A 26,688-nucleotide genomic window follows, 5' to 3' on the forward strand; every position below is an offset into this window, starting at 1 on the left:
TCTACTGTTAGCTAGCTAGCAATCTACGTTGCTAACTAGTTAGCCACGTTTTGCATGTTCCACAAAACAAAAGATAGATTTCCTACAATAACGTTTGGCCATAACATATGCACCATATGCATTTTCTCCAAAAATGTCAGTTCCCAAATTTCAAACCAAACGCGCGGAAGTAAAGTAGTTTATTGTGGACGGTTCCAACCAATAAAATAAAGCAACATAGTTCATGTTGGATTTTGATTGGTGAAGACAGATTTTTCTCTGACATGGGCGAGTTTGGTTTCTGAGTTCCAGTAACCTAACACATCAACCTTAAAAATACGTTCCATATCATTTTATTGCAGTCGAATATGACAAAGAATAGTTTGTGAATTAAAGCTATTATGATTACTGAGATTTTTACTATTGAAAGCAAGATGCAATGAGCATCTTGACCCACGATATGTCAAACTTGCTTCAGTTGAATATAGCCATCTGCTATAAATCTCAATAACCTTATCTCAAAATGATAAACGTCTGTACAGGAGGTTAGTGGCACCTTAATTGGGCAGGACAGGTTTGTGGTAATGACTGGAGCAGTATTATTGGAATGGCATCACCAATATAAATACAACATGCAACAATTTCAAAGATTTGACTGAGTTACAGTTCATATAAGAAAACCAGTCAGTATCTGGTGTGACCACTGTTTTCCTCATGCAGCACGACACATCTCCTTCGCATAGAGTTGATCAGGCTGTTGATTGTGGTCTATGAAATGTTGTCCCACTCCTCTTCAATGGCTGTGCGAATTGGTGGAGATTGGCAGGAACTGGACAATGCTGTCGTACACGTATATCCAGAGCATCCCAAACAAACTCAATCGGTGACATGTCTGGTGAGTATGCAGGCCCTGGAAGAACTGGGACATTTTCAGCTTTCAGGAATTGTGCACATATTGTGCACGAATGAGGCCGTGTATTATCATGCTGAAACATGAGGTGATGGCAGCTGGTGAATGACAAGACATTCACCAGCTGATGGTGAATGTCTTGAGATAACATGATGTTGTCATGTTATCTCTGCCTTCAAATTGCCATCGATAAAATGCAATTATGTTTGTTGTCCGTAGTTTATGCCTGCCCATACCATAACCCCACCATCACCATGGGGCACTCTGTTCACAACATTGACATCAGCAAACCACTCACTCACACAACGCCGTACACGTGGTCTGCGGTTGTGAGGTAGGTTGGACATACTGCCAAATTCTCAAAAATTACATTGGAGGAGGCTTATGGTAGAGTAATTAACATTCAATTACAGTGCATTAGGAAAGTATTCAGACCCCTTCCCTTTTTCCACATTTTGTTACGTTACAGCCTTATTCTAAAATGGATTAAATACATTTCTTCCCTCATCAAACTACACACAATACCCCACAAGGACAAAGCTAAAACAGGTTTTTAGAAATGTTAGCAAATGTATAAAAAATTTAAAACTGAAATTTACAAAAGTATTCAGACCCTTTGCTATGAGACTCGAATTTGAGCTCAGGTGCATCCTGTTTCCATTGATCATCCTTGAGGTTTTTATACAACTTGATTGGAGTCCACCTGTGGTAAATTCAATTGATTGGACATGATTTGGAAAGGCACACAACTGCCTATATGTAGTCCCATAGTTGACAGTGCATGTCAAAGTAAAAACCAAGCAATGAGGTTGAAAGAATTGTCCGTAGAGCTCCGAGATAGGATTGTGTCAAGGCACAGATCTGGGGAAGAGTACCAAAACATGTCTGCAGCATTGAAGGTCCCCAAGAACACAGTGGCCTCCATTCTTAAATGGAAGAAGTTTGGAACCACCAAGACTCTTCCTAGAGCTGGCTGCCTGGCCAAACTGAGCAATCAGGGGAGAATGGCCTTGGTCAGGGAGGAAGCCACTCCTCAATAAAAGGCACATGACAGCCCACTTGGAGTTTGCCAAAAGGCACCTAAAGGACTCTCAGGCCATGAGAAAGAAGATTCTCTGATAAAACGGAGCAAAATACAGAGAGATCATTGATGAAAACCTGCTCACAAGTGCTCAGGACCTCAGACTGGGGCGAAGGTTCACCTTCCAACAGGACAATGACTGTTAGGACACAGCCAAGACGATGCAGGAGTGGCTTCGGGACAAGTCTCTGAATGTCCTTGAGTGGCCCAGCCAGAGCCCAGACTTGAACCCGATCTAACATCTCTGGAGAGACCTGAAAATAGCTGTGCACCGACGCTCCCCATCCAACCTGACAGTGTTTGAGAGGATCTTCAGAGAAGAATGGGAGAAACTCCCCAAATACAGGTGTGTCATACCCAAGAAGACTTGAGGCTGTAATCGCTGCCAAAGGTTCTCCAACAAAGTACTGAGTAAAGGGTCTGAATACTTTGCTGAAATTTGTTAAAATTTCTAAAAACCTGTTTTAGATTTTGTCATTATGGGTTACTGTGTGTAGATTGAGGAGGGGGGAAACGATTTAATCCATTTTAGAATACGGCTGTAACCTAACAAAATGTGAGAAAAGTCAAATACTTTGCAAATGTTTAAAGTGGCATTTTATTGTCCCCAGCACAAGGTGCACCTGTGTAATGGTGATGCTGTTTAATCAGCTTCTTGATATGCCACACCTGTCAGTTAAATGGATTATCTTGGCAAAGGAGAATTGCTCACTTACACTGATACAAACAAAATTTGTGCACACAATTTGAGAGAAATAAGCTTTGTATGCATATAGAACATTTCTAGGATCTTTTATTTCAGCTCATGAAACATGGGACCAACACCTTACATGTTGCATTTATATTTTTGTTCAAACACATGGTTTGATTCCATTCCATTCGCTCCTTTCCAGCCATTATTATGAGCCGTCCCCCCCCTCAGCAGCCTCCAATGACTTCCAGATATTAATTTTACTCATCATTCCATAGACCTAAACACAGTATGGACATTTGAAAATCACTCTGCCCTAAGATAATAATGTTAGTAAGAAAGAGATTAAAAGGATATCTGTCAACCTCTTACACATGAGCAGGTGCAAGCTGGTGGCATTTGATGTCTTTCTCCTGTCACTGGACAGCCACACTGGAGAAAGGGCAAACCTGTAATTGTCTCATGAAGGTCAAAATGCAAATCTTGGCCGCCACACTATCACCCATGCAGTATACTCGTGAATAAATAGACGGTCTGTTTTTTAATTATTCTGTCTGCTTCTTTTCAGACTTTTGGCCAGGCAAAAAAAAATATGAATGTTGTACATTACCTGATGTCTCCCTTATTGGCCAATGTGGTGTTGAAAAGAACAGTGGCCAGATACAGTAAACAACCACTTGAGACTATTGGATATAGCCGAACAATCTATGAAATCCCATATGTTATCCCTAGAGTATGTGTGAATGCTGTGAGGCTTTCAAATCCAGCTAGAGAATTTATGTAGGCCTTATTCATTCTAGGCATCACCTGCCTCCCTGTGGAAGGTAGACTGGAGTTCATACAGGTAGCCCAATCCTGTTGACATAAGGCTGTGTTTACACAGGCAGCCCAATTCTGATATTGTTGGAATAGAACCGAGCTGATCTGATTGATCAAAAGACAAATTAGTGAAAACAAATCTGAATTAGATCCGAATTGGGCTGCTTGTGTAAATGCAGCCTTAGATCAATGATTCATGGTAGATGGGTGGTCCCTATAGAATGATACCTATGAGCGAAGTGGATACTGGATATTGGATAACCACCATTACCAACAACCATATAAGAAGACATTGGGCCATATAAATAAATGTCTTCAAATTTCGAGAAAAACAATGTTGTCTCATTAAATATTTACTTTTACACTTCTAAAAGTGTAAGATATTTTGCAAAGAACTAGTTAATTAACCTCATGTTGTTATCTGAAATGTTGTTAAATGCCACGTAATGTCTCCAAACAATTACCTCCTGATTGCAAATGCCAAGAGCTGACATTCACACCACCTCATGCCAAGGTCAGCTCTGCAACGTAGAATTTGGCATCCTTCTTTGTAAAAAAAAAAAAGACTTACTTGGGGATTGTATAATCTTTTTTTCAATGATGCAGGTTTTTTATTGTATTTTATTGTTTCTACTGCAAGTCGCCTATCTTCAGTTTGTGTCAGTTAATTAATCTAAAGAGCTTTTAATGCTGTCCTTGTATTTTAAATGAAACAGTTTAGTGGCATCTGTTCCACGTGGCCTGATGGTATAAATGTGTTTCTTTCTGCAGCCTCAGCAGAAAGCCTGGCATTGGCTGCGGTTCTTCAAGTCTCAGGAGACGTATTCTATGAAACAAACAACTAAGCAACGCGTAATGTGCCATCTGATATCTAATCTAAGGCTATTTGCATGGCACACTGGTTCGTTCTGTTGTGGCTTTCTCTTTTGCTGACCAATGACCAAAGTACTGTGTAGAAGTCAGCATTGTATCACCACTATTTGCAGTTGAGAATGAGATGCTCCCAAAACTAACATTAGGCCAACACAGCAGCATGGTTATAGTGCGGATGGTATACTGCTGATGAGGATGTCCTTCTGCTCTTAGGAATGCTGCTATAGGAACTGAATGTTGTTAGGAACTCAAGTTTAGTTTTTATTGTGCAGGGCATGGGGCTGGGGCTAGGAAGGGAGGATAAACACTGCTGATGTAGGGTTCTGTCTGTTTCCTTACCATCTGTTAAGGACTAGTGCTGGATGTACGTTGGGTCCACCGCTCCATTAGGTGGGTAATGGAGGTTGATCATCATCGTCAGGGCAAATGAGCTGTGATAAATGAAAAAGATGTTCAAAAGGATGGACCACTACTGTATCCAAGTCAGGAGGTGGGAAATAAAGGGGGGAGGATGTTACAAAAGTATGCACCAGGTATAACAAATATAAATTGAAGCTATATGAACGTAAGTTTATGTCCATGTTGTATTATCAATGTCGTGCAATTGAATAGACACAATATTATTGGAAAGCCAAGAAAGTAGCTTCCATTTTGACCGTATTCTACAACCAAATAATACTGTATATTTACAGTTGTTAATTTAAGAGCCTTGTCTTTTACAATAATATAACTTGATGTATCGTTTTGGACTTTGGAGAATTGTCTCTGCAATACCATGAACTGAAATAGACTGTCAAGGTCATGAAGGGAGAACCGTTTTATTTTTCACCTTTTAGAGACTTAACTTCCTGAAACATAATTTGCAGATACAACATGAAAGTGGGGAAAGTATGAAGAGCTCTCTCCACTAATCCCACTTCCCCTTGACACAGAGCCACTTCCCAGCATCATTCTTTCATTTGTCAATTTTCATTCATTCATTAATTTACAACTGTAATGGGCAAAAAAAAAACATATTTGCCACATTTCCATCTAACACACATTTACTTCTGAATTGGCAAGGAACCTGATTCTTGAGAAGGTCTCTCTCACTCTATTTTCTGTTTGTTTTGCTCCCTGTTGAGGCAGAAAGGACAGGTAATCCACGCGGAGATTATCTGGCTCTCATGTAAGCACAGGTGCAAGAGGCTGATATGACACAAAGTAGCACCACCTCATGTGGAGATAGTGTTAGGGATTGTCCAGATAACATTTAAAGTCTCTGTCCAGCGTTCCAGATTTCTATGAAATATTTACCTAAAATTAAAGATAGACTCAATGAAATGACGTTGCCACAAACAGCACTAGAGCTATTGAGATGAGCGAGATGCAACACTTCGCTCTCACACAGTATCTGCGCCTTTGCACGGGTCCGCTTCACATTGTGTAAAGCGTGGTAGCCACAGGACCAAAAGAGCGGATAAATTGAGCCTCGCGCTTCAACGCTCTCAGTTGTTGCAGAAATTGACCCACTATGCAGTTTACTTTCTGCATATATGTCATATCGCTGAGTCCACCTTTAATTAAAATATACATTAAATAGATTATAAATAAGGATGTTAAAAAGCAGATTTTCTATGTGCCCCTGCTTGGCCTGAGTGGAAACAACAGAGTGGTTTTGGCAACAACAACAAAAAGCATACACTTGGATATAAAAGGTAGCTGCTACCAAATCCACATGGGGCAGGGCTGCGCACAGCCTCACTTTACTATAACAGCAATAAATGCAGAATTATTTTTTTTTACAAGCGTGAGTCGTTTCCGTCCATTGCTTTCACTATTACTGTATTTTTGTTTGTGGTTTCTAGGCGCTACTGTAAATTAGCTAACTAACTGCTGCTGCTACATATATCAGTCAATCACAGCTACCTAGGTTTCCTCTTGACATCCAACTTTTAACTACAAACCACAGGATTTAAAATAGAAGGGAACGGCGAGATGGTTGTTGTGTGGAGGATCTACTTTGGCTAGCTTTCTTGTTGGCTAGACAGCTAGCTAAATTAGTCTCGATAGCTAACGTTAGCTTACCGATTCTAAACAGCCAGCAGGCCAACTCTTACAAACCACAACATTTGAAATAGAAGTGACTGGCGAGATAGTTGTTGTATAGGCGTTTGTCCTGTTTGCTAACACTAGCCGCTTGTGCGCCCTCCCATAGAATTTGGGGGTTAAAAGGAAAAAGCTGCTGGACCAATCACAGACAGGCCTGTCCCGGCCAAGGAGGATGATGTCATTCTCCAAGCAAATTTCAAGCATTTTTTAAGATGGGGTTTAACTGAGTGGGTTTTCTGAAATGTATTATTTGTCCACAACTACAAGGACGAGTCAACAACATTATTTGGGTATGAGCAAACAGAATATAAGCTTTTAAATGTTGATTTTCACTGGATAGTTACTTTAATGCAAACAGAGCAGCTGCCTAGCGTCGTGTTAACACCATCGCTATTACACTATTTTCTATAAAATCATCATAGTGCCACTTTTTACTTTTCATACATTTGTCACATTTTTTAAAAGTATTGTATTGTCAATCAATTTTTTTTGTTGTATTAAATAAGAAATGACTTAATGCAGTGAACTTGGTAGAAAATAGTGTATGAAATAAAGAAAGACAACTATATACAACATCTACCTATATTACCATTTATTATATTTCTCATTTATAGGTCTTTTCTCATTTTCTACATGTATGATTTTTGTTTATCTGGTTTGTTTTATTTGATTTTCCCTCATGCTTTATAGCGAGAGCTCATGCATTAGGGCCCTTATTCTAGAGACTACAGGGGACTGGGCACATCAATCAAACGGTGCATGAACCATTATAGGACGGCAAAAGACCCGGTCAAAGTTCACAGTCAACGCTCACAACTTGGTCAGAGAAAGCAAACATACGTAGAGCAGACCCCTCATAACACCCAAAGGTTGGGAGGGAGTGATCAAAAGTTATTCACAATGGTTGACTAGCCATTCACTTCTGATGCAGTTCAAGTTTTTTTTTTTTTTTTTTACATCACAAGTTGTGCTTGGTCCCCTTTCAAAAACTGCAATTGCCTTGATTCTTGTGGATTCTTTACAACTCTATTCAAAATAAACAAATAAGAAAACATGCCAAGTGCGGATGAGAAGTGTGACAACACAAAAGGGGAAAAAATTACAAAATGGGCTTTTTCACGAGAGTTGTCTGATTCCAATGAGTATACTTAGATAAAGTACTGTACATGAACATTTCCGAGCCTGTTAGAAATACATTTTGGGTATATTTTCTTTTTTTGGTAACATGTTAATTGTTAAAAACGACACAGAACAGGTCAAAATTATCTACAGTTTCATACTTTTAAATTGCTACATTAAACACAGAGATTTCAATTCATTTCAAAATAAATAGTCCAAAGAGATGACATTGAGCAGTATAAAACACAGGAATCAAAATGAAGTGATTAAAAACTTAGTTAAAACAAACATTACAGATTAAAGAAACAAAAAGCAAATAAAAAATTGTCTTTGGTGAGGTAAGGCTTATGATGACAGACAAAGAAAATTAGCTCAAGTTACCTCAACACTCATGGCTAAATATGAGCTAAAATAATTTCAGTCGTTTTTTTTTTGTCAAGCTCCCAACAAATGCTACATGATGATAGCAAAATGTTGTCTGTGTGTTCAAATAAAAAAGCAGTACATAAAGTCCACTGCATCTGTCTGGCAACCACAAGAGTATGAGCCATTCTGCAATTGCATAGCAAATAACCGCACTGCAAGAATATCCATAGAAATGTACGTCAAAGGCCATATGCACTTTAGTATAATTTACGTCATTCACTGTAAAGGGAAAAAGGAATCAAACATTTTTCAGAAGTTAATTAGGCCTACTTCAGATAGATAAAAACATGTCATTATCAGAGAGCATTCTCAATCAGATTTTTGGAATCAAAAGACAAACGTATCTATCACTATTCAAAAACAAACGAGCATATCGTCCTCAGACAGTGCAATGCTTTTACATCTCACAGCGGAAACAAAGAAAAGACTGCACATGAAAAGTGCAAGAGAGGACATCAGCCTTCAAGACAAGAGGAACGGGCACAGCACTAATACTTAGGAAAAAGACAGCAAAATAGTTATTGTTATGACCACTACTGGGAGGTAAGCTTGAACGCTTTCTATATATTTGGCATAATCATACAGTGAGTGTAGACAAGGTTTGTCTGTAGATAGCCAACTGATTTCAGTTGATTTTTTGCATGTATTGATTTATAAAATGTAATCAACAAAATCCGTTTAAAAAATCCCAGGTTTCCAGTTGTACAGCTGTCGTATATCACATGTTAGGTTACTAGTGTAAGTGGAATGAACGACATTAAACTAACAAAACATCGATAACAATCATTCTGTTGACACAAACAATAATGAAAACAAGGCTTTTTACAGTAAGTCATTGAGAAAAACAACAAGACAAAATTCAATGTCTTAACGGTGAAAAGTGGAGTGATCAGGAGAGGGAACAAGGGTTGGGCGAGTGTCGTCCACACACAGAACAAATAAAGTCGAAACAGCTGGTAGGAGTAGTATCGTCATCTGAGCCTCCCTCTTCCTCCCGTGACAACAATTTTAGAACGACATAGTTATTCTATTTCTATGAAAAAAAATCCACTCAGGACTGGAGTGAGAACTGGTCCTGTTCGATAGGCTTCTTGACCCAGGCTCCCAGTCCTGCCTTGTGGAATTCCTTGGTCAGAGTCTGCTTGGCAGCATGGTACTCCAACGCTGCCTGTTTGGCGTCATGGTACAAGCTGGGTTTGGCACCTTTGATTCTCAGAGTCTGTGAAAGCTAAAAGGAAGAGAGAGGTTTTAATTGGACAAGAATAAAACACAGTAAGAAATGATTCAACGATCAAGTGAACAAACAGAATGCTAAACCATTTAAATTGAGTTATTGGAACATAATAAGTCCCAACTACCCAGCCATGCACAGCAACAGCTACAAGAGAGTATATATGGTGTTGTGGGGGTTAAGTAGCCTACCTTGCAGTATAGGCGCACCCAGCGGCTATAGAGGGCGTGCTTGCAGAGCCTCGAGGGCCGTCCCAAGTCGTCCTTGCCTGTCATGGCGTTGATAACCTCCAACCCCTGGTCTCCCACAGCCCAGTTCACACTGAAGTTAGGCGCTTTACCCGGTTGCCGTGCTTCTGCGTTGCTTATTCCTGCAGAGAAGAGAAAATGACATAAAAATATTCCTTTGTGAGATATACAGTACCTGTCAAAAGTTTGGACACACCTACTCATTCAAGGGTTATTCTTAATTTTTTTACATTGTAGAATAATAGTGAAGACATCAAAACTATGAAATAACACATGGAATCATGAGGTAATTTTATATTTGAGATTCTTCAAAGTAGCCACCATGTGCCTTGATGACAGCTCTGCACACTTTTGGCATTCTCTCAACCAGCTTCTTGAGGTAGTCACCAGTAATGCATTTCAATTAACATGTGTGCCTTGGTAAAAGTTATTTTGTGGAATTTCTTTCCTTCTTGATGTGTTTGAACCAATCAGTTGTGTTGTAACAAGGTAGGGATGGTATACAGAAGATAACCATATTTGGTGAAAGACCAAGTCAATATTATGGCAAGAACAGCTCAAATAAACAAAGAGAAACGACAGTCCATCAATACTTTAAGGCATGAATGTCAGTCAATGTGGAAAATTTCAGTGCAGTCGCAAAAACCCTCAAGCGCTATGATGAAACTGGCTCTCATGAGGGCCGCCATAGGAAAGGACGACCCAGAGTTACCTCTGCTGCAGAGGATAAGTTCATTAGAGTTACCAGCCTCAGAAATGGCAGCGCAAATAAATGCTTCACAGACTTTTAGTAACAGACACATCTCAACATCAACTGTTCAGAGGAGACTGCATGAATCAGGCCTTCATAGACGAATTGCTGCAAAGAAACCACTACTAAAGGACACCAAAAAGAAGAAGAGACTTGCTTGGGCCAAGAAACACGAGCAATGGACCACCTTCTTTGTGAGACACAGAGTAGGTGAACGGATGATCTCTGCATGTGTACAGTAGTTCCCACCGTGTACCACGGAGGAGGTGTGATGGTGCTTTGCTGGTGACACTGTCAGTGATTTATTTAGAATTCAAGGCACACTTAACCAGCATGGCTGCCACAGCATTCTGCAGCGATACGCCATCCCGTCTGGTTTGCGCTTAGTGGGACTATCATTTGTTTTCCAACAGGACAATGACCCAACACACCTCCAGGCAGCGTAAGGGCTATATGATTTCATGTGTGCTATTTCATAGGTTTGATGTCTTCACTATTATTCTACAATGTAGAAAATAGAACAAATGAAGACAAACCCTTGAACGAGTAGGTGTGTCCAAACTTTTGACTGGCACTGTATGTTGTTCAGGACAGTCCAGGGGCTGTTGTCTGACATAAACTATGTAGGAGGAGGATGTAGGAGGAGTAGGACGACAGCCAGACCCCTTACCGCTCAGAAGTGGCCGGTTGAGGTTGAACGTCTGAGGCAGGTCCTCAATGTCAGCGATCCTCTGGTACATGGCTCTGGAGAGGTGGTCTGCGTGGTACAGGCTGCCCAGGATAATGCTGGAGAAGTAGACGGGCTCTGTGAAGTAACACATCAGAGAGCCCTGGATCCCTACTACGTTCCACCTGAGAGAAGGGCGGCAGCGAGAAGTGGTGTTCATAGGGAGGCACTGCTTTTTTGTTGTTGTCACATGACCTTTTGAGTCACATGACCTTTTGAGTCTCACCACCACAAAGCACAGACGTTCCCGAGCGCAAGATATGACTAAGACCCAAGGCTAAGTTTAAAAACTCTTGACATTTCGGATTTTACCCTGAACATTTTGCTCAATCTGAACGTAGAGGTTGAATTTGAAAGTGTCTACTTGTACCAGGTTTTTCACCACCTGATAATGCATCCTGGGTTGAAGAAAATAATATGTAATAGCCTCTCAGTTGGACATTTTCTATTTTTCGAACATTAAGCTCCACTTTTAGTGATGAAGGGTGTTTATTGCCTGGAGTCAGATGCTATTCAAATGATTCTGATTAGTGCATTCCTCAGGCTAGCTACCCTCGCTCAAGTCCCAATCACTTGTGTATCATTCTGCCAACAGAGCAGTGCTACAGGTGTGATTATGCTAGAGCCGTGATTAGCCCTTTGATTAATCTCCACGGAAATGGCTTCCCTGCTGGGAGTGCCCTAGGAACTGTAACAGCTCGTCAAACTGCAGGTGTGTAATCATGAACAATATTGTTGATTACACACTTTAGATCTCAGTAAAGGTTGTTAGATTGTTCCTTCAAGGCTTGTTCTCTGGGCCTTTTTCTCTCCATGTGATTTGCTCAAGCAAAAGCCTTTGCGGCTGTCTCTGACTTGTGAAAAGTCGGACAAAGTTCACAATAATGGAATAAATGGTAGATTTACATTGTTGGTGTTTTTATGAATATCACATGTAAATCTTCATTCCATGAAAATGACTAGACACCTTCTGTATGGTTACAGTTTGACTGGTTGTCGAACTGTAGACAAAGTAAAAAAAGAAGGGTGTCAAAGAGAGACACAGACCTGGCAATCTTGTCACTGCAGGACATGGTGAGCAGCCTCTCTCCCTGCAGTACTCCGTCCCAGGTCTGGATGGTGTTACTGACTTTCACAGGGATGGTCCCCTCCCCAGACTCTATCTTGGTCCTCAGCTGACCACGAGCCTTCCTGTTAGGGTGCCTGTCTCCCTGATCTGTGGATGAAATGGAAAGGGAATAAGAAGAAGCATGTTTAAAATGAAGAAGAAGAAGAGCCACCTAGGGAGAAGTCTCACCCTCGAAGGCAGCCTCGTGGGGTGAGAAGATGCGTGCGTCTCCGCAGGGCGACGTGCTGATGTACAGGTGGAACTGCACGTTGTCCTTCAGACGGAAGCCCTGCTTGTTCTCGCACCTCGTGAATATCGACTTCTGCTGCTCCTCTCTGTTGTTACTATGGCAGACGGACAGACAGACAGACAGACGGGACAGACGGACGCGTGGTAAGAAAAGGGTAACCGTTTCTCTACATTGGCATTTGTTTCTTCCGGTAAAAATATTTTTTTTTGAGTCTTGTTGACCAGTCAGTTTCTACTAACCCAGTCTCCGTGGTTACAGTGACTTACCTGAGGAAGTGTTCCAGCTGTGCGTACAGGTACCTAAGGAGGGAACGACGAGCAATGATCTCAGCATGGCAGTCGTTCAAAGCCAGGCCGCGGTCGCTCATGTACTCGCCGTTTATACACTTGGTCCCCGTGGAAACACAGATCACTTGTGCCTCCTTGACATCGGTGCCTGGGTGAGATGTGTGGATTGTGAGACAAAAATGGTTTAAAATGGTATATCAACGACATTGTCTACTGAATACAGTGTATCATTTGTTCTTCTTGTTTCATGATGCAGTGATAAAATCAACTAGGAAATGTGAATTGATACCTAATCCACAATGTAAATTACACAAACATCTTTTGTGATCAGTCTCTAATGAAACCCCCCGTTGTGATCCATGCAGCACCAGCGGGGCTCTCTCGATTTGACAGAGAGTCAGAGATTAACAATCAGGTTGAAGTAAAAAAAAGAAAGTTATTCTAACAGTACCTGTTGTCATGACAATGCCTGCTAGGACTTTCCGTCGTGCGTGAGGGGATGTGAAGTTATCCGTCAGCTCACTGAACTTGTCAACTACCAGACCGGACACAGCATCAGCTAGAACCTGAAATAACCACCAAGCAGAGCATGAGATACCGAGGTTCTGCATCATAACATCAGAAGAAAAACCAAGGCCATAAAACCAGAGACTAAACCTCGACAGAATAGAAAAGTTTAAACGTTACGACGATCACCTTCTGGCTTATCATATAGCTCTGATGAAACATCTATAATCAATTGAAAATCTAACCACAACCTCCACACGAATGTGTACATTAGAAATCACAGAGGCGATGACAACCCAGGGTACTCCTAAGAGACACTGCTTTCTCAAACTGAAGCTCAGGTAGCAGAACAGGAGACAGGCTAGTGCAGTATAATAGATTCGAGGTGCCTACTTCTTCAGGGATCACACATACCTACTGTAGATAAAAGGGTTTAGATAGGGATGAGTGACAGACAAGACACCCGGGAGCTTAAACGTTGCAACGCAAATCATCCGTCCGCTTCATTGACTGATCTGTTCTTAAACAGGCCAACGGAGCAGGCAGCTTGTCTGATCAATAGGTATGTTTGAATAGCATTCGGGAGCTGATGTTAATTAAGATTGCAGTTTAATTTACCTTGCCTCGTCAGTCGCTATCTCAGGCAGGAGGGATTAGGGGTACGGGATTAAGTGACGTGTAAATAGATTTGAGTGTACACAATGCAACGTGGAACGCTCAAGGCTGTAATGCACCACTGTCTCTCAAAGCCTCGTCTCCCGTTTCAATTAAGCCCTGTCAGAGGCTTATAATGAGCTGGTTAAACCATTAGGTCAATTAAACTGAGAATAGTTCATAGGAAGTGAACACTGAATACTGCCTGCAATGCAGGATGAACCAAACTGACATATGTGACCATTGCCCTCTTATTTCATGGGGTTAAACCACCCAGATAGAGTTAAGAAGAGTCTCTGCATACTACTACAATTGTTCTACTGCTCCACAAGATGTTGGATGGGGAGAGGGAGTTTGTCCTGCGTTATGAGTTTACTACGTGCTATTCTGTGCCATAGAGTCAAAGTAAAGCTTTTCAAATAACCATATGAAACAAGCATGTCATCCAACAGTCTCTGAGTGAACGTGATGTTGGGAGTAGTAGTTCTTACCTGTGGCAGGTGCAGTTGCAGGCCCTCTCTGGGTATGGGCTGTCTGGACGGTGTCTGGTCTAGTTGCATGTTAAAGAGGGCAGAGAGAGCAGCCTGCGCCGCACGGGCCTTGGCCAGCTTCTTATTGCGCCCTGAGCCTTGGAATGTCTGTGTGTCCACCACCACGGACATGGCAAAGTTCTTGGCGTGGCTCTCTCCACTCTCTGACACAAAGTCGTACTTTAGCCCGGGTCGTAGTTCGTTGAGGATCATGACAGGGTTCTTGGCAATAGCGGGGGAGACGAAGGCCGGGACGGAGGCGGTGAGTGGTGGGCCCAACGAGGACTGACTCAGGCCGGTAGCACCTGAGCTCCCTAGCAGGGGGTATTCTACTAGTCCCAGGGAGCTGAAGGAGCCATTGGTACCGTTAGAACCCAGGTAGAAGGACTCCTCCGGAGGGGCCGGGGTCTCAAACCCATTAAACAACATGTCCGGGATGTCAGCCTGGTCGGAGGTAAAGTCTGTGTTGACCGTTAGCGTCCGACCCATTGCCATGTGCGCCTCGGAGGCGTTGGGGAACTGAACGAACGACCGCAGAGCCTTCTCAGCTGAGTTGAGCTTAGCCTTCTTCTTGGTGGGGCCGGAGCCCTCGAACAGCTGCCCATTGACCTCCACAGTCATGACGAACACGGGCGCGTGGACCGGACCGGTCTGAGACAGCAGCTTGTACTGCAGTCCAGGCTTGATCTCATTCAGCTGCATCAGGGCATTTTTGGGCAGAATGGGCCCGGGCATTTTCTTACGTTTCTTGGGCCTGTACTTGTTATTGTGATGCCCGTTATTACCCTCTTCTAAGGGACGCTTCCTGCCCCCTCCACAACCTGCACTGCCCCCATTAGGGAGGTGAGCTGCCCCCTCACCCCCCAACCCCTCCTTGGAGGAGGAGCCCACGTTGTCCAGGTTGCGGTTTTCCTTAACGTCGGTGCTGCTGGAACCTGCGGTGCCCAGAAAGAGTAACTTACAACGCCTTCGTTGCAGGATCTTGTAAATGTAAAATTTATAGATTCCTTTATCTCTCTTTGTAACTGGACAAGTGATGTGTGTTCCTTTGTATGTTAGATTTTCAAAGCAGTCATTACAGAAAACAGTGTATGTTAAACACACAGTAATATTAGTATCAACATTAACCTTAAATACAATCCAAGGGGGGCCTGAAAAAAACTTGAGGAAAGGACAGATTTCTGAGGAAAATCTTCATAGTTTTTTTCTGTATTTTTCAGAATAAGCACTACCAAAGACATGGGCAGCGTAAATACAAAAGTAGCCCCGCCAAAATGTCTAAACATTTCAGTGTTAATCTATTCATCTGTGTTATTGAAGAATGGGCTGAAAACATCTAGAAATGTCCCGTGAAGGGCTGCATGACCAATTTAACTGTACGGCTTGTATTAATCATGGTATCAATAAATTAGGTGTAGCTGTGGTTGAGGGAACACATATCGCCACGTCCTGATTATAAAGCTGATGGAACTGGGTGTAAATTTTCATTTATAACATCCTCCAGCAAAAGCTCGATAGGTTACTCCTTTCGGCGCTCAGGGATTAAATACATCCTTGGACAAAATGCAGGAGGAGAGAAGAAGGTAGCGACAAGGGGCTTGGAAAGAAGAGGGACAACATAAGGATATCGCCACCTCCCCAAAATGGAGACAAACAAACAAGTGTTTTCTGGGATTTTCATGCACCACTGCAGTCAAAAATGTATTCAAATAATAATTTTATTTTCATTTTACTTAGCTCTGGATCAAGTTGCATATCATCATTTTCTAAAACAAAGTTTACAGAGTATATATATATATATATCAGATTGTTTTGTATGACTAGGCTGGTGGTTGTGGTAAAGTAAATAACAACCATGCAAGAGAAAATATAAACTGTGAAAAACACAATGCGGCTAACAGGAGGGGAGTAGTGATTACAACCCCGTTGGGAAAGAGATTTTTAAACAACAGAGCATTGTGATTGATCACGCCACGACAACACTGTCCGTCGCCAACCATGCTTAGTTCTGACCCAGACACACATACACACAAACACATCCACCAGAAAGCCCTTGAGTAACCTTGGCAACGTATGCCCGTCGGCCTGCCAACAACCCTCCCTGCAGCGAGGACGTCCCTGACCAACACAGTAATCCAAGTGAGCCCCCGTCTGGGTTGGGCTTGGTGTAACAGGGAAGTGGGAGGATTAGGGTTGTCCTAACCCATAACATGTCCTAACATCATAACTGTCAAGTGTGTAATGGGATCCGCATGATGTTCCTGGGCCAAAGTACTGAATTCAACATCTGCTCCATACTGTGGGCATAGATACATAAAGCCCCTCACTCTCTCAGTACCTTACAACATGAGAAAGCCTCATTGGGCTTGGGGGGAAAAATGTTTTGTTGTCAAACCCTGTACTTTGACTATAGAAAGAGCAACCTTTCCTCAATAACCCTCCCAGGCTTGTTGCAGGCAGTTTAAGGGGGAACTATAACTGCTCTCGGAACCTAAAGGAGGTACTCCGTGGGGTTTTAGTAGCTTTGAGAAGAGGAGCAGGAGATATCCCCTACCCTCCTGAGCCAGGAAACCCAGTCTGATGACACGTTCTCAAGGTCAATCCCACACAAACCAATCAGGAAGAGGAGATTTAATACATCTATAGGCCTACAATTCTCCTCCCTGGATTCCTTCCAATAATGTGGTGTTACTGGTAACAGTATCCAACTTGAAAACATATAACCAGGTAAATAATTTTGCACAACTAGGGATATTCTACTATTAGCATGTGTAAGCACTTCACAAGCAAAACAACATTACAGCAAGCAGAGGGACCAGTGTAGTGAAATAAACTCACTCATGCTCTCTTCTTCATCTCCCTCCATGGTGAAGAACCTTGGCTGGTTACGGGGCTGCTTCACACCAGCTCGACCTGTAAGAGAGAGAGAGAGAGAGAGACACACACACACACACACACACACACACGAAAGGAATCAAGAGATATCCTGCTATACAGCGCATTCGGAAAGTATTCAGACCAATTGACTTTTTGTTCCACATTTTGTTACGTTCTGGACTTATTCTAAAATTGATTGATTTTTTTTCTTCCTCTCATCAATTTACACACAATACCCCATAATGACATAGCAAAAACAGGTTTAGATTTTTTTTGCAAATGTATTAAAAATAAAAACTGAAATATGACATTAACATAAGTATTCAGACCCTTTACTCAGTACTTTGTTGAAGCAGCTTTGGCAGCGATTAGAGCCTTGAGTCTTCTTGGGTATGACGTTACAAGCTTGGCACACCTGCATTTGGGGAGTTTCTCCCATTCTTCACTTCAGATGCAATCAAGCTCTGTCAAGTTGGATGGGGAGAGTCACTGCACAGCTATTTTCAGATCTAACCAGAGATGTTCAATCGAGTTCAAGTCCAGGCACTGGCTGGGCCACTCAAGGACATTCAGAGACTTGTCCTGAAGCAACTGTGTTGTCTTGGCTGTGTGCTTAGGGTTGTTGTCCTGTTGGAAGGTGAACATTCGCTACAGTCTAAGGTCCTGAGCGCTCTGGAGCAGGTTTTCATCAAGGATCTCTCTGCACTTTGCTCCGTTTATCTTTTCCTCGATCCTGACTAGTCTCCCAGTCCCTGCCGCTGAAAAACATCCCCACAACATGACGCTGCCACCACCATGCTTCACTGTAGGGATGGTGCCAGGTTTCCTCCAGATGTGATGGTTGGCATTCAGGCCAAAGAATTCAATCTTGGTTTCATCAGACCAGAAAATCTTGTTTCTTATGATCTGAGTCCTTTAGGTGCCTTTTGGCAAGCGCCAAGCTGGCTGTCATGTGCCTTTACTGAGAAGTGGCTTCCGTCTGGCCACTCTACTATAAAAGCCTGATTGGTGGAGTGGTGCAGAGATGGTTGTCCTTCTGGAAGGTTCCCCCATCTCCACAGAGGAACTTTGGAGCTTTGTCAGACTGACCATCGGGTTCTTGGTCACCTCCCTGACCAAGGCCCTTCTCCCCCGATTGCTGTGTGGCTGGGTGGCCAGCTCTAGGAAGAGTCTTGGTGGTTCCAAACTTCTTCCATTTAAAAATGACGGAGCAACTGTCTTCTTGGGGACCACCAATGCCGCAGAAATGTTTTGGTAACCTTCCCCAGGTCTCATAGCAAAGTGTCGTTATACTTATGTAAATAAGGTATTTCTGTTTTTATTTACTCTTCCTTTAAGGTTAATCTTAGAGTATATATTATACATACAGTACCAGTTAAAAGGGTTTTTCTTTATTTTTACTATTTTCTACATTGTAGAATAATAGTGAAGACATCAAAACTATGAAATAACACTGCTTTTCCTTCACTCTGCGGTCCAACTCCTCCCAAACCATCTCTATTGGGTTGAGGTCGGGGGATAGTGGAGGCCAGGTTATTTGATGCAGCACTCCATAACTCTCCTTGGTTAAATAGCCCTTACAGCCCTGCAGGTGTGTTTTGGGTCATTGTTCTGTTGAAAAACAAATGATAGTGCCACTAAGCGCAAACCAGACGGGATGGCGTATCGCTGCAGAATGCTGTGGTAGCCATGCTGGTTAAGTATACCTTGAATTTAAAAAAAATCACTAACAGTGTCACCAGCAAAGCACCCCCACACAATAACACCTCCTCCTCCATGCTTCACGGTGGGAACCACACATGTAGAGATCATCCTACTCTGTGTCTCACAAAGACACGGCGGTTGGAACCTAAAATAAAATCTCAAAGTTGGACTCATCAGACCAAAGGACAGATTTTCACCAGCCAATGTCCATTGCTCGTGTTTCTTGGGCCAAGCAAGTCTCTTTTGCTTATTGGTGTCCTTTAGTAGTGGTTTCTTTGCAGCAATTTAACTATGAAGGCCTGATTCACGCAGTCTCCTCTGAACAGTTGATGTTGAAATGTGTCTGTTACTTGAACTCTGTAAAGCATTTATTTGGGCTGCAAATTCTGAGGCTGGTAACTCTAATGAACTCATCCTCTACAGTAGAGGTAACTCTGGGTCTTCCTTTCCTGTAACGGTCCTCATGAGAGCCAGTTTCATCATAGCGCATGATGTTTTTTTGTGTCGGCACTTGAAGAAACGTTCAAAGTTCTTGGAATCTTCCGCATTGACTGACCTTCATGTCTTAAAGTAATGATGGACTCTAATTTCTATTTGCTTATTTGAGCTGTTCTTGGTCTTTTACCAAATAAGGCCATCTTCTGAATACCACCCCCACCTTGTCACAACACAACTGATTGGCTCAAACACATTAAGAAGGAAAGAAACTCCACAAATGAATGAGTAGGTGTGTCCAAACGTTTGACTGGTACTGTCCATATTCAGCATCTGGACTAATCCTGTCCATGCCGACTGACCATATAGGTCTGGGCAGTCTTTAGTGACTTTAATATCTGTCCCATTATCGCTTGGTTTTGACTAGCTCAGCGTTTCCCATACTGAAATAAAATCAATTCAATTGCGCTTGGTTCATAGAGCCGCTAGACACAGTTGTAATAAACAGAGAAGTTCCTGTTTCCTTCCTACAAATGTGTCTCTATCTTTTAAAACCGTTTAAAGCTAGAAAATATTATGACCCCGTCCCTGAAAGGTAAGACTCTCAGGAACACTTAGTTGTCTTCTGTTTCCCTCTACAAGTCGCACAGGACTCGGAATGGACCGGACCAGACACAAAATCAGACAGCGGGGAAAAGAACGACGCATTCTTTCCTACACAGAAGATCATACAAAAGTACGGCCTGATGATCTTCTGAACTTCCCAATGCTGTTCCGGTGCAATTCAGTCACTTCCTTCAGATTGAAATAGTCAAAAGTACTATCAGGCTGATTTGTAATGAACTGTCATAGCCCCCCCCAAAAAAATGTTTTAAGTAAACATTAGCTGTTGATTACATAACTTGGTGGGGAAACCCTGTTGGGGAAACCCTGAACTAGCTCTTCTGGAAAATGCTGCAGTTCACACACTACACAGTACAGTAGCCAATGTTGTTCATTTGAGAATACACAGGAAGTCCTCCAGAAATATAATACCTCAATTATATTTCCCCAGACAGCCATGAAAAAAAAAGTAATGTTAAAAATACAGTATCAATACTACAGTGTATAAGACTGAAACCCACTGACGGAATGGAGTATTGGATGTCTGAAAATAGTGTAACCCGAACAAATGTGCATGACAGTGATAGCAACTGTAGCAAGCAATGGGGCCGAGCGATATACCCCTGCCATCGGGAGGAAACTACCGTTCATGGTGTTCATCTCAGATACTATATCAACCCACAAACAGACGGAGCGAATAATTAACGGAGAGAGGGAGGAGGAGAGGAGAAAGGAGAGAGAGAGTAAATCAATATCATAATTGTAAAACAGAGAAACAGCCTTAAGCTAATCGAACTCACCTGTTCAATTTTACACGGGGCATTTCTCCAGCCAATCAACCCTACAGTCACAGAGCATTAATAAGGAAGCTGTTGCACATATTCGTTTGCCGAGGAAATCATATAATGAAATAGTGACTGAATCTACAGTTTTACACGTCAGTCAATACAAGCTGTATTGTATCGGGCATACTGTCGTTTCCCCAATACTCATCTCCAAAATCTATCTTGACCAAAGCCAAGAAACGTGGAAAAGTAGTCGCCTGTTCTCTCTATTCCTCCCTGTGGGATTAAATAGGGTGTTAGATTTGTATTCTGTGCCCCCCTCTGTGGTGTGGCGATAACAACATAGCACTTCTGTAGAGGGAAGAGTAGCCAACAGAATGAGATGCAATAACTTCATAGGAACACTGAGCGGGGAAAAGCAATTGCAGTGGCGGGCCACAGAAACTCAGTGTTGTCCACACAGCTCTTCTTCAGAAGAGAGGGGAGAGACCCTTGAAGGACAATTGCAAATAGGCCCGGAAAGAAGCAGAGATTTCTAATGCACATTTTCAGAGTTTCAGAGAGTGGATATATCCAACTAGGACCACAGCAGCACCTATTGCTCAAACATACCATTTCAAAACACTACTGGAGTAATCTCGACACACTTTATTTAATTTCGGGGGGGGGGGGGGAATAAATGACTGAGGGTTTCAAATAGAAACAATAATATTTTGATGTAAATACTTCACATAGACCGGGACAGTATAATTGGTGTCCCCTCTCTCAAAAGGAACCAAATGCTAAGTCCTCCTGCAGATGAGAGAAAAGGGAGGGAATTGAATGGAGATGATCTGTGATTGCCGCAGAAGCATTTATTTGGTGCCGTTGCCTTGAAGCGGTTGCATTTGATAAGCATTCCCACAGAAAAGCAGCCTGCTAAATCTATCCAATCAGGCCAGCCACTACAGACGGAGTGATTGAGGAACACAGACTCCATATCCCTTCGGTAATGACACTTTCAAGAGGAAGCGGGTGCAGACACAACTAGATATAGAACACATCAAAATGTCCAACTGAAAAGTTTTCGCTTTTTTACAACTTTTCTCATTCAATGACAATGAGAAAAGACAATACTATTTGGGAGCAAACGGGCACGTTTGTTGTTGTAGTCAACCTGAAAGCAGAGTAGATAATAGTAGATAATAGAAACCGTTCACTTAGACAGCGCTTCTGCAACTGCCACCTTATTGAGTCAAATCAAATCAAAGTTTATTTGTCACGTGCGCCAAATACAACAGGTGTAGACCTTACAGTGAAATGTTTACTTACAGGACCTCACCAACAGTGCAATTTGTAAGATAAAAATAGGTATTAGGTGAACAAAAATAAAAGTAAAGAAATAAAAAACAACAGTAAAAAGACAGTGAATAATAACAGTAGCGAGGCTATATACAGGCACCGGTTAGTCAGGCTGATTGAGGTAGTATGTACATGTAGGTATAGTTAAAGTGACTATGCATATATGATAAACAGAGAGTAGCAGTAGTGTAAAAGAGTGGTTGGCGGGGGGGGGGGGCCTTTTGTTCCTAGACTTGGCGCTCCGGTACCGCTTGCCATGCGGTAGTAGAGAGAACAGTCTATGACTGGGGTGGCTGGAGTCTTTGACAAGTTTTAGGGCCTTCCTTTGACACCGCCTGGTGTAGAGGTCCTGGATGGCAGGAAACTTAGCCCCAGTGATGTACTGGGCCGTACGCACTACCCTCTGTAGTGCCTTGCAGTCGGAGGCCGAGCAGTTTCCGTACCAGGCAGTGATGCAACCAGTCAGGATGCTTTCGATGTTGCAGCTGTATAACCTTTTTAGGATGTGAGGACCCATGCCAAATATTTTTAGTTTCCTGAGGGGGAATAGGTTTTGCCCTCTTCACCACTGTCTTGGTGTGTTTGGACCATTCTAGTTTGTTGGTGATGTGGACACCAAGGAACTTGAAGCTCTCAAACTGCTCCACTACAGCCGCGTCGATGAGAATGGAGGCGTGCTCGGTCCTCCTTTTCATGTAGTCCACAATCATCATACGTTGAGGGATATGTTGTTACTCTGGCACCACCTGGCCAAGTCTCTGTCCTCTTCCCGATAGGCTGTCTCGTCGTTGTCGGTGATTAGGTCTACCACTGTTGTGTCGTCTGCAAACTTAATGATGGTGTTGGAGTCGTGTCTGGTCACGCAGTCGTGGGTGAACAGGGAGTACAGGAGGGGACCGAGCACACACCCCTGAGGGGATCCAGTGTTGAGGATCAGCGTGGCAGATCTGTTGCTACCTACCCTCACTACCCGGGGGCGGCCCGTCAGGAAGTCCCGGATCCAGTTGCAGAGGGAGGTGTTTTGTGCCAGGATCTTAGTGATGAGCTTTGAGGGCACTATGGTGTTGAACGCTGAGCTGTAGTCAATGAAGGGAAGTGAGTCTAAGCTATTAAATGACATCGCTCACATTTCTTCCTATACCCCTTTTGCCTACCCCTTCCTGCCTGCCTGTCAGAGAGCCATCACTTCCCTAGCAACCCCCCCCCCCCCCCCCTACCGTCTTAAGCTGTAGCGCTCACCGTGAGACAGCAGCGCTCGCCTTCCAGGACGATAAGGGGCGCGACGCTGCTGTTATTCACATTAGGTTAATCACCAAACTGCCACTCTACATGTCATCCAGCAGGCAGGAAACGTATGAATGAATGAATGACCAGATAATTATCATCGCTGCTTTTCTGGGCTGAAACAAACGTTGACGGGAAGGTTTTACTGTGACACTCTTAGCTAGGGATTAGGGACTTTGCTTTCCTGGCTGTGACTGAACGGTCACTTCCTGGAGAGTGGCCTTTCCATGACAGGTGTCCGAGGTCAAGGGAGAGGAAGTGTCATATTTGCATCACTGAAGATTAATGGAGGTCTGGGTTAAGTTACAGTCTTACTCATTACTTTGTATAAATGTCATCTTTGTTTGGTTTGCTCTCACTTTCAAGTGGACAAATGCTGAATGAAGCACCAGGTCTATGATGTTTCATATTGCCTTGACCCTGCATGAACAGATCAGTTTAGCTGAGTGATGAAGCATGTGTCAGCGCCAAAATGAGCTCTCGCTGAAACAAGGTGTCTGTAGCTAGTGATATCCAACCTTGCTATAATGGTATCATCCATCCAGACCCCTTACAGCCACCCAGCTGCACCACGTCCTATTCCACTAACATGGTGCTGGAGGCAACTGCGTGGCTGTTGGCTCAACATGTGTCAGATTCATAATGGCCAGGCACAGGGAGCCAGATGGGTATTAAAGAAAGGGCAGCGGCCATGGCTGCCATAGCCTCCAGAATAGGTTTCATTAGGAATATAGTAGCTCTTTGTCAGCAGTCAGCACCATGGACAGCGCTAGTGCTGCACAGCTCCTAGCACAGCAGGCCACTGAATTGGCCAGAACCATAGCAATAAGCATATGGTGTGGTAATGTGCCCATTTCTATATTTCTCCTATGCCACATACATAGTTGTAGACTGCTAGGGGCCACAGCTGAGCTAATATTCAATGTAGGGGAACAACAACAACCAGAATCAGCAGGGTGGTCAATGCACATTCCAGGAAGGGAAATCAGCAGGATATGAATGTTGCTCTTAGTGCTAGGCGCTGGTGGACAGGGCTGAGAAAAGGGTCTTTACCTTCCTTTCTTTGACACATATGGTATTGCACAGTGCTACATACAGAGTGCTTTTGTTAACCATATGCCTCCTATATTCTTTATGGCAGTCAGCTTTCCCAGGGGTTTTTCTAAGAGCCTGGTTTTAGAGTCTTAGTAGGACAACACACAAGAATTATACACACAACAGTGAACGGTGCACACCATAGTAAGTAAATCACATAAGTGAACCAAGTAGAACCAAGAAAGCCTTGTTGTTAAGCGGCTTTGGTTGTACGAAGACCAGAGCTGGCTTTTGTGTTAACCAAACCAGCCTCTCTCTCAGCCTGAACAGTGTAATCTCGTCTCTCCGCGTGACAAGAAGTGGCCTTGTACCCCCGCCGCCACTCAACTCCTTCCTCCCGAACATTAGCGCTGACAATGTTATCAGGCCGCCGAGCCCTGGCGCCTCGCTGGAAATGCCTGCTGCGTGCTTTGTGTGTGCTGGATTGACGGAGACCAAGGCTTAGGTTGTCATTCGCTCACAAAGATAATGGGCGACAGAATTTAGCTAGGGCGGGAATGAGAAAATGTCAACAAATGTAGTTATCTGTGAGTGAGTTTGTGGACACACGTTTGAAGAAAAAGGAAGTAGGGAGACAGACTTCAAGGATTTGGAGTGGCATTCTGTTCACTGTCAAAGCTCACAGATATCAACACTGGATTGTATCCACAGCCTGTATAGCCTCTGTTAGCCATTCATGTTAAAAGGTTTCACATTAAAACACGATTGAAGTTAGCTAGCATACAGTTGGAGTCGGAAGTTGACATACACCTTAGCCAAATACATTTAAACTCAGTTTTTCACAATTTCACAATATAATCCTAGTAAAAAATCCCTGTCTTAGGTCAGTTAGGATCACCACCTTATTTTAAGAATGTGAAATGTCAAAATAATAGTAGAGAGAATTATTTAATTAGCTTTAATTTCTTTCATCACATTCCCAGCGGGTCAGAAGTTTAGTATTTGGTAGAATTGCCTTTAAATTTTTTAACTTGGGTCAAACGTTTCAGATAGCCTTCCACAAGCTTCCCACAATAAATTGGGTGAATTTTGTCCCATTCCTCCTGACAGAGGTGGTGTAACTGAGTCAGGTTTGTAGGCCTCCTTGCTCGCACACGCTTTTTCAGTTCTGCCCACACGTTTTTAGACTTTGCCACAACTTTGGAAGTATGCTTGGGGTCATTGTCCATTTGGAAGACCCATTTGCGACAAAGCTTGAACTTCCTGACTGATGTCTTGAGATGTTGCTTCAATATATCCACATAATCTTACTGCTTCATGATGCCATCTATTTTGTGAAGTGAACCAGTCCCTCCTGCAGCAAAGCACCCTCACAACATGATGCTGCCACCGCCGTGCTTCACGGGTTGGGATGGTGTTCTTCAGCTTGCAAGCCTCCCCTGTCCACAATTAATTTCTGAGGTCTTGGCTGATTTATTTTGATTTTCAAATGATGTCAAGCAAAGAGGAACTGAGTTTGAAGGTAGGCCTTGAAATACATCCACAGGTACACCTCCAATTGACTCTAATTATGTCAATTAGCCTATCAGAAGCTTCTAAAGCCATGACATCATTTTCTTGGATTTTCCAAGCTGTTTAAAGGCACAGTCAACTTAGTGTATGTAAACTTCTGACCCACTGGACTTGTGATACAGTGAATTATAAGTGAAATAATCTGTCTGTAAACAATTGCTAGAAAAATTGCTTGTGTCATGCACAAAGTAGATGTCCTAACCGACTTGCCAGAACTATACTTTGTTAACAAGAAATTTGTGGAGTGGTTGAAAAACTAGTTTTAATGACTCCAACCTAAGTGTATGTAAACGTCCGACTTCAACTGTATGTTTACAAGGATATGTAGCATCAACACATCTGAGCATATTGCTATCCACATTCCCTATCCCTCAAGTTATCAATGTTGGGAGTCTTAGGACTATGAATATCAACCAATCAATGCGAGCACACTATTTCATCCTAAAGACCAACATGTCAAAGCCATAAAGGATTGCTACAGCCATATTTACATTGCTGATCCACCATCAAATATGTGGTTCTCCAGTACCGTATCTATAGCAGCGTATGCCGTCTGTGTTGTGTAGACATGTGTTTAATAGGGAATCCAGGAGAGTCTGGAGCTGTATGTCTGATACATAGATCTGTATGAAGCCTGTCATTCACGTCCTACGGAGAAACAGACAGTATTTCACACAAGCCTGGGCCCCAGAGTCCAACACCTAGTTACCATGTCTGCCAATGTCGTTCGCCTTCAAAGAATACACTCGTGTCTCCGACATACATAGACA

At 42.8% G+C, this 26,688-nt stretch overlaps 1 protein-coding gene across 8 annotated transcripts in view; it reads right to left on the bottom strand.

Moving 5' to 3' along the window:
* Window positions 1–7,012: 7,012 nt before the first annotated feature.
* LOC139373242 (double-stranded RNA-specific editase 1-like) overlaps window positions 7,013–26,688 on the bottom strand; it is a 55,911-nt gene continuing 36,235 nt past the window's right edge. For 6 of the 8 annotated variants that reach the window (XM_071113535.1, XM_071113536.1, XM_071113538.1 and 3 more), the window contains 9 exons: window positions 17,121–17,195; window positions 14,244–15,217; window positions 13,043–13,157; window positions 12,571–12,739; window positions 12,244–12,398; window positions 11,994–12,162; window positions 10,890–11,071; window positions 9,412–9,590; window positions 7,013–9,217 (listed from right to left, as the gene is read on the bottom strand). In XM_071113535.1, coding sequence (XP_070969636.1) covers window positions 9,041–9,217; window positions 9,412–9,590; window positions 10,890–11,071; window positions 11,994–12,162; window positions 12,244–12,398; window positions 12,571–12,739; window positions 13,043–13,157; window positions 14,244–15,217; window positions 17,121–17,195 — 2,195 coding nt within the window. In that variant the 3' untranslated portion in view covers window positions 7,013–9,040. Of the gene's footprint in view, window positions 9,218–9,411; window positions 9,591–10,889; window positions 11,072–11,993; window positions 12,163–12,243; window positions 12,399–12,570; window positions 12,740–13,042; window positions 13,158–14,243; window positions 15,880–17,120; window positions 17,196–26,688 lie in introns of all 8 variants that reach the window. The other 2 variants (XM_071113539.1, XM_071113540.1) reach the window with 1 other exon arrangement.

This window comes from Oncorhynchus clarkii, chromosome 18 (assembly GCF_045791955.1).
Source record: "Oncorhynchus clarkii lewisi isolate Uvic-CL-2024 chromosome 18, UVic_Ocla_1.0, whole genome shotgun sequence".
In the NCBI taxonomy this organism is placed as follows: domain Eukaryota; kingdom Metazoa; phylum Chordata; class Actinopteri; order Salmoniformes; family Salmonidae; genus Oncorhynchus; species Oncorhynchus clarkii.